The sequence below is a fragment of the Suillus discolor genome (assembly GCF_016758755.1).
Source record: "Suillus discolor strain FC423 chromosome Unknown F5147scaffold_46, whole genome shotgun sequence".
NCBI classification, from domain to species: domain Eukaryota; kingdom Fungi; phylum Basidiomycota; class Agaricomycetes; order Boletales; family Suillaceae; genus Suillus; species Suillus discolor.
Genome location: NW_024541293.1, coordinates 138,447 through 149,744, shown reverse-complemented (window position 1 = coordinate 149,744; position 11,298 = coordinate 138,447). Strand labels below are relative to the sequence as shown.

The window sequence follows — 11,298 nt, the reverse complement described above, 5'->3', positions numbered from 1 at the left end:
CGCAGCTCACCTTTTCCTGCAGGATACGCAGCTCGGAACCGGGAGGCGCTGCGTGCCTTCGCCCAAACTGCTCAGAACTATATCTGCTTCGGTCGTAAACACAACACTCTTGTAGAACAATGGTAGCGGCAATATCATTTCATGTTTCTGTTTTTGGAGCATCAGACTGCGACCTAGCGACTCGCAAAGATACTAATACAGGGTTTTGTTAAACATGATACGATATGATGTGATGCGCGGGAACGATGATTGCTGACGTGCCACGCAGATGATTGGATGTTCAGATGGAGTAGAAGTTAATATCCTGCGATTGAGACGATCATGATACATGATATACGGGGGTACTGGGATTCGACGTTCATATCCATCGGCGGAGAGATTTTCAATCGCTCGCTGGATCCATCCCAAATTGTCAAAAGACAGTCTGCTGGCATTCTAGATATCATATTGTTGAATGCAAGACTATTGGTGGGTAAGTTCTTCCTAAAACCATAAACAGCGGCGCTCAGCACATAAAAGCAAGCCATCTTCCTGCTGACCCTTCAGATTTATTTTATCGCATCCTCGCACATCATGCGTTTCTCCTCTACACTTGTTCTCGCCATCGTCGCTGGATTGGCGACATCAAGCTCTGCCACGCCCGTTGAGGGCTCTGCCACAGATAGATGTGCCGAATTTTGCTTCGGTGACGGAGCTTGCGCTGCCTGTAAGTGGAAGCAGTGTGTAAGTATTAGTGATTTTTGGATTTGATAACATGACTCACCTGTATGACAGGTTTGGTTTATATGCTCAGTGAGTCGTGTTTCTGCTTTCCTATCAGTGCAGTATAGCCGTTGGCACTGACACGCGAGTTACTAGTAATATCTTGAGTCCATCAATGGGTCGTTGGCAGTGAGGGTGATTTCGTTTGATTGGGAAATGACACTTAAGGACAATAATATTGCCGTACAGATCAGTCCATGGCGCAGTGTCAGTGACTGTTGCTCCTACTGAATCGCCGTAACGGATATGAGCCTGTATTTTGTACATCTGCACCTAATGAAAACACACCTAGGTCATCCTTGTCCGAGTCTACTTTGACTTTTGACTTGTCAAAAACGTTCGTCAAGACTCAAGATCTCGACTCGGGTAAGCACGATGTGGACGGAAAAGCTGCTTCACATGATTATCGTCTATAATAATCATGCGCCTGTAGAACTTTTATACATTTATAATTTTGAGTATACTATGTGCGCATGAGACACTATATGTCGGTTATCATATCAAGCGATAAAATGGGTGCGACGGATTCTTGCATTACCAATAGTTAATGTACAGCTGTGACCATTAATCGATAATCGATTAACCATGTCATGAGGATTTTCGAATACGGAGACTCGGTATTTTCGGAGATGACTTCGAGATGCCTTGAGTGCATTTGGTACCAATTTAACAGCTGGTTGGAAACAGGAATATCCTGGTAGTAGTTCCTGTTGAGATTCAAGGCATGTATCCAATTGCTGGGTATGGAACCGGCCCAGGCCCGTGCAGTGAGTGTACTGGTGGAGAATACTATGATTCAGACTGGTGGTAATAGCACAAGTACGAGCGGCACTTACCGAAATAGATCCTGCCACGGTCGTGACGCGGCGTGACGAGCCTTGACGCGGCCACTGATGCGCCATTCCTATTAGGCTCGGGACCAGCCTGGCTTGACTGGTCACGAGTCTACATGCATTCCTATATGTTCTAAACAGATCTTGACGCGGCACGCGGTGACTTTGCTCAATATTTGAAATTTGAACCTTTGAACATTCTTGCGCATCAGCTGCGCAGTGCGCACGCACCATCACTTCACGCGATGACGTCGATATGCAGTGGACCAATTATAATATTTATTGGGACATTCCATCCCTACTCGCTTCACCTCAGCTTTCTTCTTCCCTCCATCCTCCCGTCCTCCTCTCAGCAAAATCTGACCTCAACCATCCCGGTACCGTCTGATACATGATTTTCTCGCTTGGCCACTGTACTAAAACATAAGTACTAGGTCTTTTTATGCCCAATCCATCTGCTGATCCCACCCACTCGACAGTCATCCAAGTAAGTGCTATTTAGTTAACGGCGCATATATGCACACATTTCGAACATTGTGAGTTATCTGGCATTGTCAGGTTCATTAACTGACTGTTTTACATCATCGCTAGCTCAATACCATTGTCCCGATGATCGACACGTCCAGCAGCTTCAAAAGATACACCATTACAAGACAGTCAATTGGTGAGTTCCATTCAAAGCTACCCAATGTACTTTAACTGATATCTATTTCTGTAGAAACACGAGAACGAGGCAGCTGCCATCACTGTAAGTACTGTCTGCTTGCCTGGCAAGTATATCTGACAATGATTTGTTCCAGTCAAGGACTCCCATGTGCTAGAAGCTAGCAGACCATGTCATCCTGACGTGCAGGTGGGGTGCTATGGTATATAGAGTACACTTTTTATTGCATTTGTAAATTGTTCATAATACAATTGTTTTTGGTCGATTTGCGTTGATGAGCAAATATGCAGGATATACTAAAATCTACGCTTAAAATAAAGTGTTGGTGACCTATGCACATCGTTAGTGGAAGCGCTTACTATTTCGCCCGTCAAGGATCTTCCATTACTAGTGGCTTCCCCTCAGTGACTTGAAAAAAATCAAGAGGCAACTAGGAGGCGTCAGAGTCAGTGCTTGCACAGAGGAGGTACATTTCGTTTGTGGGTAATTAAGGGACTGGGGCGCCAGGGCTGGTGTCATGTGAGGGAAGGTCGGGAGTAGATCAGTCATTGAGCGCGGAACATGTACAGTAGGGAGGCGGGTATGTAGTGCGTCCAAGTAACAACTTGTCCATATAGTATAGTAATATCCTTGACGTTGCGTGCAAGATTGCACATACTATCGTTGGGTCAGAGTTGCAAAATCTGAGGACCTCATTTTCAGGACTTAAGATGTGCTGTTGCGTGAGTTATGAAACATTTTGCAATTCTCTACAATCTTGCAACTCTGGCCCAACGATAGTACTTAGTGAGGACGTGTGGGATACAGTGAGCTTTAATAATACATGATTTTATTCCAACATTAAACGTGATACGATATGATGTGATGCGCGGGAACGATGACTGCTGACGTGCCACGCAGATGGGATTGGATGTTCAGATGGAGTAGGAGAAGTGGATATTCTGCGATTGAGACAATCATGACACATGATATACGGGGGTACTGGGATTCGACGTTCATATCCATCGGCGGAGAGGTTTTCAATCGCTGGATCCATCCCAAATTGTCAAAAGACAGTCTGCTGGCATTCCAGATGTTATAGAGTTGCATGTAAGACTATTGGCGGATAGGTTCTTCCTGAAACTATAAACGACGGCACTCAGCACATAAAAGCAAGCCATCTTCTTACTGACCCTTCAGATTTATTTTATCCCATATCGCATCCTCGGAGTCGCACATCATGCGTTTCTCCTCTGCAATTGTCCTTGCCATCGTCGCTGGATTGACGGCATCAAGCTCTGCCACGCCCGTTGAGGGCTCTGCCACAGATAGATGTGCCGAATTTTGCTTCAGTGACGGAGCTTGCGCTGGCTGTGAGTATAAGCAGTGTGTAAGTATTAGTGATTTTTGGATTTGATAACATGACTCACCTGTATGACAGATTTGGTTTCTATGCGTAGTGAGTCGTGTTTCTGCTTTCACATCAGTGCAATACAGCCGTTGGCACTGACACGCGAGTTACCAGTAATATCTTGAGTCCATCAATGGGTCGTTGGCAGTGAGGGTGATTTCGTTTGATTGGGAAATGACACTTAAGGACAATAATATTGCCGTACAGATCAGTCCATGGCGCAGTGTCAGTGACTGTTGCTCCTGCTGAATCGCCGTAACGGATATGAACCTATAGATCGTACATTTATACATATCTGCGCTTAGTAATAAAAACACACCTAGGTCATCCTTGTCCGAGTCTACTTTGACTTTTGACTTTTCAAAAACGTTCGTCAAGATCTCTACTTGGGTAAGCACGATGTGGACGGAAAAGGTGCTTCATTATCGTCTATAATAATTGTGCGCACGAGACACTATGTCGGTTATCATGTCAAGCGGTAAATTGTTAATCAAGGGTGTGACGGATTCTTGCATTACCAATAGTTAATGTACAGCTGTAACCATTAATCGATTAACCATGTCATGAGGATTTTCAACTCATATGGAGACTCGGAATTTTTGGAGATGACTTCGAGGTGCCTTGCGTGCATTTGGTATCACGTTAACAGCTGGTTTGGAAACACGAATGTTTTGGTAGTAGTTCCTGTTGAGATCTGAGGCATGTATCCAATTGCTGGGTATGGCACCGACCCAGGCCCGTGCAGTGAGCCTACTAGTGGAGAATATGATTCAGACTGGTGGATCTACATGTAATAGCACAAGTACGAGCGGCACTTACCGAAATAGACGAATATCAGTTTTTCCACGCTGCAGTTCATGATAAGGAATATTAATGAATTGGCCTGGATGACCCATAGCCTATAGGTCATAAGAGAATTTGTATCATTTCAGTTCGAACTGGCCAGTGTTTACATAACCAGCGTGACGGTCTTCTGGCACTGAACGCGTTTGGCAGTTCACTTGCATCCATGGGAAAGTTCACAGCTGAACGTGCGCTAACTTTAATGAACGTGCACTGACCAGCAAAACAGTGGCGTGACCGGTAGTAGTTCTTGTTCATTTGCAAGCCTGTCGTCATCAGGTGTTGCACATCCGCGAAGAGAGGTTGCAACCGCTAACAATGGATGATCGTGAGGCGCATGCGTATAGTTAGGATCTGGCGGTGGACCCCCTTGCACTCTAGTGGTAAAAATGGCTGTCTGGACTCTGAATTGAGTAAGTCTTTGGTGTCGGTAGGTCGGCTGTAGCAAGCTACAAGGCAGTCTCGGATATGAGCATACAGTAGTAGTCTCACTGGCAGTACATAATGGTCGAGAAGTGAGTGTGACACGAGCCCGACACGTGGGAGTGGTCCAGAACCACAATTGTACATCAATTTACGGCGTTGGCATACAGCCATCTACGGACATGACCCATGCCTTGCCCTCTGACCACTATCGCGATCACTTGACAACATACTAACATGGTGAGAGCAGAACGAAAATATGTCGACCTCGTGCGGCAAAGTACCTTAGGGCTCTTCGCTAACTGGGATCCAGAGAACCCAATCAAGGTCAGCGATATCGCGTTGATGTAATGAAAGGGGTACGCTGACTGAATGGCACAGGTCGGATCGTACGGCCGTTTCGACCTTGATACAACACGATTCACTGTCCTCGGCAACATCTATGATCCAGAATTTCAAGTCCTACTCGACGCTGTCCATGGAAATTTCAAGATGTCAGACTATCCGCCAGAGTTGGATCCAGTAGAGCAGGATATGATTGTCACCTCCACGGGTGCTAGGAAGCATATCTTTGATCCGGGGGCAAATGCGTGAGTGCAACTGAGAGGGTCTTGTCGGGTTATTGTTCTGACTGTCTGCTAGCAAGAAAGAGAACTTCAAAAAAGCTTCATTCAAGATGAATTTCAAGTTCCTCTCAGGCAAGCGAAGTGCTGTTCTCGTCGTGCACAAGCCTCGTCTGTATCACGTTCCACGTAATAAAGTCCTCGACGTGCTATACAGAATACCAGAGCTCAATGGTCTGTTCATCGTTCCATCAGTCTACAAGTGCCGCGCATGGTCCATCTATCTGTCAAGTAAACGTATGTTCTTTCTTTTCTAATCCGTGACTCGTGCTCATGTTCATAATCAAGTCGAAGAGATTGTCTCTGTAGCACTTCTTCCGTCGAAGGTTGGCTTCGACCTTGAATGGTGGTGCAGCTCGGACTCCGACTTCCTCCGCCAGGGCACCGACAAGGATGGCTTGGCTTCACCACTCTTCTCAGGAAAACAAAAACTACCGTTGATTCGACGTTATATGCGTGGTATGCCTGTACCAGATCCTGAACCAGGCGATAAATTGTGTGTTGCCCCTGTAGCATTTGACAGGTTGATCACGCTTACTGATTCGCAACATAGCTGGATAGATGGATGTCCAGGTTGGGAGCCCGTTGATGAGGATGGTTATGATGATCCTATATGGGAAGAGGTAATTTTCGATTTCTCCCTAGTTTCGGAAATCCTCACTTGGTGTTATTCCCGCAGGATTATGAGCCGAATGTCGCGAGAGTGTGGCGACGCATCATGTGTAAATCTTCCATGCAGTGGTGAATACTTTTACCACCTTATCTTCTTTGTGATTCTTTGTGTACTGTAGCAAGGACAGCTATCACGGATTATGTAGACAGACAAACTTGAACATTCTTACGTTTCTCATGATGTGGCTGTGCAAACTGCAACCGCAGCTAGAGATCGATCGGATCGTCAAATTCAAGTTGAACGTTGCATCAATGTCGCAAGTACTGCGGTATCATAAACTAGTAGTGCCACATCTCACGTTGGTCCAATTCATCACAGTCGTACCGCCCTCCAGTTTTCGGCATTCTTCTGATATCATCATAGCCCGATGCCCGAGGGAGATTCGAAGACTCGTACGCTTGTGCTAACCGTTGACTATCCTAAGCAGGAGTTTGAAAACAACTATCTTCATTTGTCTATGGTCTGTCTAGGGGAGAGTCAGAATGTTAGGCACTGAGAACCTAGGGGGGGGGGGGGGTGCTTGAAGGGGGTTACTGGCAGTCCAGGCGAGTAATCCGTTGGCTCTCTCCGTTCTTTTTCATATCTGACTTTCCGCAGGCTGATGTCATGTGAATTGTGAGTCGTGACGTTGGTGAGTAACCGCGGAGGAAGCTATTATGCTACCCGACCCCGGACCGGCGAAGCAGAGAGAATTGGAATATCAGTTTATCATTCAAAGGCTGTTTCGGCGGTTACTCACTGAGCCTGTGTACAATGAATGGACCACATGGTTTCACTGATGAAACTTGTTCGGTGATGCAAATGTAACAAGAAGGGCTTGAGAATGATATCAACCCGAACGAATTGCACAATTCTTCCATCTTTTGCGGTGTTCAAACGTTCTGCCCGTGGGATGTGCGGCCAAAAAAAATCTAGTTTGTTACAATTGATGGCACTGGACTGCCTTCCTTTGTATTCGATCTCATGCGACCATGCTTCGGTCAATAAATTGTCAAGATGGGAACGGGTATCATCGTTATGATGCTAATTTTGGTTCACTACAAGCGCTGGATGGCGGGTATTTAGCACGAACGCCATTGTCATATGTCCACCACGTTTGCCGCTCCCTTGCATCCATCCTCAAACAATATGACATTAGTCTCAGATAATCCTAGCTGGTGGCCGTTTATCAATTCGAGTCGCATAGCCAGCTATTTCGCAGGTTCGTGGAAGGCTATTCAGACAACATCTCAATCTAACATTGGTTGCGGTTTTACAGTTGCGGCCTCTGCTGGAGTGATGTACGATTGGGGTGAGTAACGTAGCATTAGTGAACAACCGGCATTCAACTTACGGTATCTGCAGTACTGACACTCGGACAAGAGGTGGGTAGATGACGTTACCGGAGCAGTCAGCGCGCTAACAATGGTTCTATAGGTCGAACTGATCTGGGTGAGCAGAGTCCCACCACCGAAGAACAGTATAATAATACAACTGATCTGTCGCAGAGACAACGCTGGTCTCTCATGACCATCCTGTATCTCGGTGTGCGTAGTTTGCATTTCAAGTGTGATTGATAAGTTATGCTGACTTGAAAACGTCTAGTTGCGCTACCTTGGAATATTATACGCTCTGTAGGTTTAGATGGCTAAGCGATGGGTGCTCTGCTAATCAGTATGTTATATAGCCTTGATATTCTTTGTACTGTATTTCCTCGCATGTATTGTTTGATTGTTCTAACCGGCAGCATACAGTCAGTGTTTTAACAATCCCGGTGACTGATACAGTGAGTATCTTACATCGATTCCTGTCCATTTCTGTCTCATCAACTGCACTCTCATGTAGGGGTGAGTGAGATACCTGATGTTGGTTCAATATAATGACTGCCATAGATGTGGGTTTGATTGGAGTATGATCCTCCGAGGTTGGTCGCTAACTTCTGTATTTTTCAGGCCGTAATATTTCTCTCACAATGACTTGGGCAGGCGTCGTCGCTTTTGCCATAATTTGCGGTAAGCTATATGTACAGCTGTGATACCTCAATTATACTGAAACATTGTGCAAGCCATCATGACCGCTCGGTTGCATGCCATGTATCAGCAATCTAGACGTTTATTTATTTTTCTCATTGTCATCTTCTTGGCAGTCAACATCACGAATGGAATAATCTTTGCAATATCGATGAAGGGTAGTTTTGAGGGTAAGTCATTAGTATGGAAAAACTTGTGTCAGGCTCATCGGGAAATATAAGAGGAACTCATTCTCTCCGGCACCTATCAGTGCACCGTTAATGCTGGAGATATCACACTCCTGTCTTCCATGAATTGGATGCTTGCCACTATATGGGAGGTCCTCGCATTGTGTCTTATAGTTTGGATTGTTATCAAGCACTTTCGTGGACTCCAACGACCGTGGGCGGCATGGATTACTATCAGTGACTCCGTCACGGTGCTGATGAAAACTCACATACTTTACTTTGCGAGGTGAGCTTATGATATGAATGTGCATACCATTTTCCACTGAAGCTTTGCATGTTCTAGCTTTCTTGCTATTTCTTGCTTCAGATTCAGTTTATTTGTCTCCAACAATCTCAGCGGTATGCCCATCTATCATTGACCTTCTGCCGATTCATCATTTATATAGGATCAATATTCCATGGAAGCACAAATTTACGAGGGTGTCCTTCAAGTTCTGATGCTTGTCCAGAGATTTGTGCTGGGACCACGCCTCATCCTTAGCGTTCGAGAACATCAGGCTAAGCTCGCGGCTGACTCTGATGCGGGGATCAGCATGAATTCGATGGTATTTCAAGATCGGATGCATGTATCAACTGGCAGTGGTGTGTAGTACGGGAGGCTGTGATAAAAAATTGATGTGTACTCCGAGTGTAGGGACCGGCAGAATTCTACGTTTCTTAGATAGATTACTACGTGTAAGCGATTGATGTCAAGTACTTTCATTGTCTAGTATGAGAGTATAGATGATGTTATGAGTGGAACCATGACTTCCGCACGCACCTTTCATGGTGTTGTGGGTGTTTAGAATGGTATTCCTTCTTTCCTCGAGCCAAAAGAAGAGGTTTGGGAACTGAAGATGGATGGGTTTGTGTCGGTTTCGCTTGATCCAGAGGACACCGTAGCAGACCTTCAAGACCCCTCAGCTTTCCTCCAATGCGCTTTCCTATCCTCACAGAACATTTCGGTAGATGAATTCAAGGGAATGATATTAGACGCGCGACCAGGCAATTACGGTAAGCATGAATGCAAGCAGTTTGCCCTACGATCAGCCTACACAACGACATTCAATGGATGTCAAGGACTGATCATGATGCTCGAGAAAGCTGTACTCAACATACGCAATTTCATTCGCACATGGGCAGTTATACACAGCATGGTAGAGAGTGCATTGTCGTAGGCATTAGAGCGCTTTTTATACAAGAAGAAGAGGAAAAGACCACAGTAAATGTAGTTTAGACATATCCTATTATGAATCACAGTAGTAAGTGAACAGAGCGCTTGTATATACGAAGTACAAGACAGCAAGCGAATACTTCAAACAGGCGCATCTTCACCGTGTTCTCGAGAACTTGGTTCTTCGTGCGCCGAGTCGGGTGCATGCATCTCACGGAGCACAAAAAACCGTGCTACCCTGCTTTGTACAGAAAGGAGCACGCCCCAGGCCTTGAGATACTCCTTTACCTGAGTGGTTGGCTCTTGTTCACTGTGTGGCGCTGATTGGTTTCCAGGAACAGCTTATATCAACCAACTTACCCAGCCGAGATTCGTGCCAGTTTCATGACAGTCTCAATGTCCATTCCTATGAGCATCATTAGCACCGCGTCAGGTCATCCAGTGTCAGACATGACATTACTGTAAGGATCGTATCAAGATATCTTCTCAATCTCCCGAAGGAAGGTCAACGCCTCAGTGTCCCTCGCGGTAGGAACGGATGCGTGCTTGCCCCAACACTCTACATATCACACATAGGTGTCAGATCGAGAAGATATACAAGCATATCGTGAGACAGGCGAACGTATCAAACATCAGGGAACATTGGTCGACGTCCAAAGCCTAGGTCCTTGGAAAATCTATCGCACAAAATACGTTGGGTCGAAACTCAGACCATCTATATGTTGTTCATATGTATTCTGTCCATATCAGTGCAGCTTGTGAGCACAACCAACATTGTATCCCGTGCAATCGGTATCCCGAGGAGTCGACAGTCACGCTTGTTCGCAGCACAGAATATGAGGAACGGTGACTACGAGTAACGAACTTCAAATTGCGACGAAATTGCGAGGTTCTTGAGCAATGAATTGTTTCGCGACGCGACGCGACGGGGCCATCCGCGTGAAGATTCGATTTTTGTGTTTTGACAACTAGTACCCATCCGGGTCCGCCGTTCAGCGCTCAGCAGTGCATTCCAACATGATAAACGCCAGGTTCAGGAACCGCTGAAGAAGCAAGTTATTTGGAGTTTCAGAATAAAATCAGGATGTTACAAGTCAAATGAGGCGGAGATGAGAGAAACGTCTATCAATAAGAGAGTCTCACGGAGAACTAGGCTGATGTAATGGCATAGTTTGATTTCAAATACAACAAGCCCGTTTAGCTCAGTGGTAGAGCGCGCCACTCGTAATGGTGAGGTCGGTTGTTCAATCCAGCCAGTGGGCAGGTGTTTTATTTCTTTGTCTTTTGTAGGGTCCGTTGTAACGTCCTCTAGATCTTGAGTACACAGTCTTGTCGACAAGTTGTACATCCTCTGTAGTTTTTTCTCCATGAACGCGTTTCATTTATATCATGATACCTCGACCAGTAGTTGTCAACAGCAAACGAGCACAGCGGCTACTACAGCCACCCCGTCAAAGTCGCTGAGGCAGGCCGCATCATTGGCACCATGCGGCTGATGGTTTGATAGTACAAGTGCTCTGTGGTTTGCTAGGCCTAGAAGATGGGTTACACACCGCTGGGAAGATAAACATCTGATCGACCCCAAAACCACTTACCAACTGCATATCATGATGGCGGTGCTTGGAAATTCGCTTCGAACATGCATATGGCAGTGACTCATAGCCAGAGCTGACATGGATCCGCAGACATATATGGAAT

General features: G+C 45.8%; 3 protein-coding genes and 1 non-coding gene across 4 annotated transcripts; all 4 read left to right on the top strand.

Moving 5' to 3' along the window:
• The first annotated feature begins 208 nt into the window (after positions 1-208).
• Positions 209-1,068, top strand: F5147DRAFT_762436 (uncharacterized protein). The gene is made up of 3 exons (XM_041440588.1): positions 209-472; positions 524-706; positions 766-1,068. The coding sequence occupies exons 1-3, from the start codon at positions 322-324 to the stop codon at positions 828-830; spliced, it is 399 nt and encodes a 132-aa protein (XP_041290297.1). The 5' UTR covers positions 209-321; the 3' UTR covers positions 831-1,068.
• Positions 1,069-2,935: 1,867 nt separating this feature from the next.
• Positions 2,936-3,986, top strand: F5147DRAFT_706915 (uncharacterized protein). The gene is given in 5 exon segments (XM_041438033.1): positions 2,936-3,252; positions 3,273-3,368; positions 3,439-3,611; positions 3,680-3,924; positions 3,943-3,986. 4 exon segments carry the CDS (start codon positions 3,137-3,139, stop codon positions 3,772-3,774), a joined length of 480 nt encoding a protein of 159 aa, XP_041290296.1. The 5' UTR covers positions 2,936-3,136; the 3' UTR covers positions 3,775-3,924; positions 3,943-3,986.
• Positions 3,987-5,035: 1,049 nt separating this feature from the next.
• Positions 5,036-6,459, top strand: F5147DRAFT_706909 (uncharacterized protein). The gene is made up of 6 exons (XM_041438032.1): positions 5,036-5,242; positions 5,297-5,505; positions 5,558-5,775; positions 5,827-6,034; positions 6,092-6,161; positions 6,218-6,459. Exons 1-6 carry the CDS (start codon positions 5,153-5,155, stop codon positions 6,281-6,283), a joined length of 861 nt encoding a protein of 286 aa, XP_041290295.1. The 5' UTR covers positions 5,036-5,152; the 3' UTR covers positions 6,284-6,459.
• A 4,332-nt stretch (positions 6,460-10,791) lies between these two features.
• F5147DRAFT_t99 lies at positions 10,792-10,863 on the top strand. Its single transcript has one exon. It is a non-coding gene; the product is annotated as a tRNA-Thr (tRNA).
• Positions 10,864-11,298: the final 435 nt, after the last annotated feature.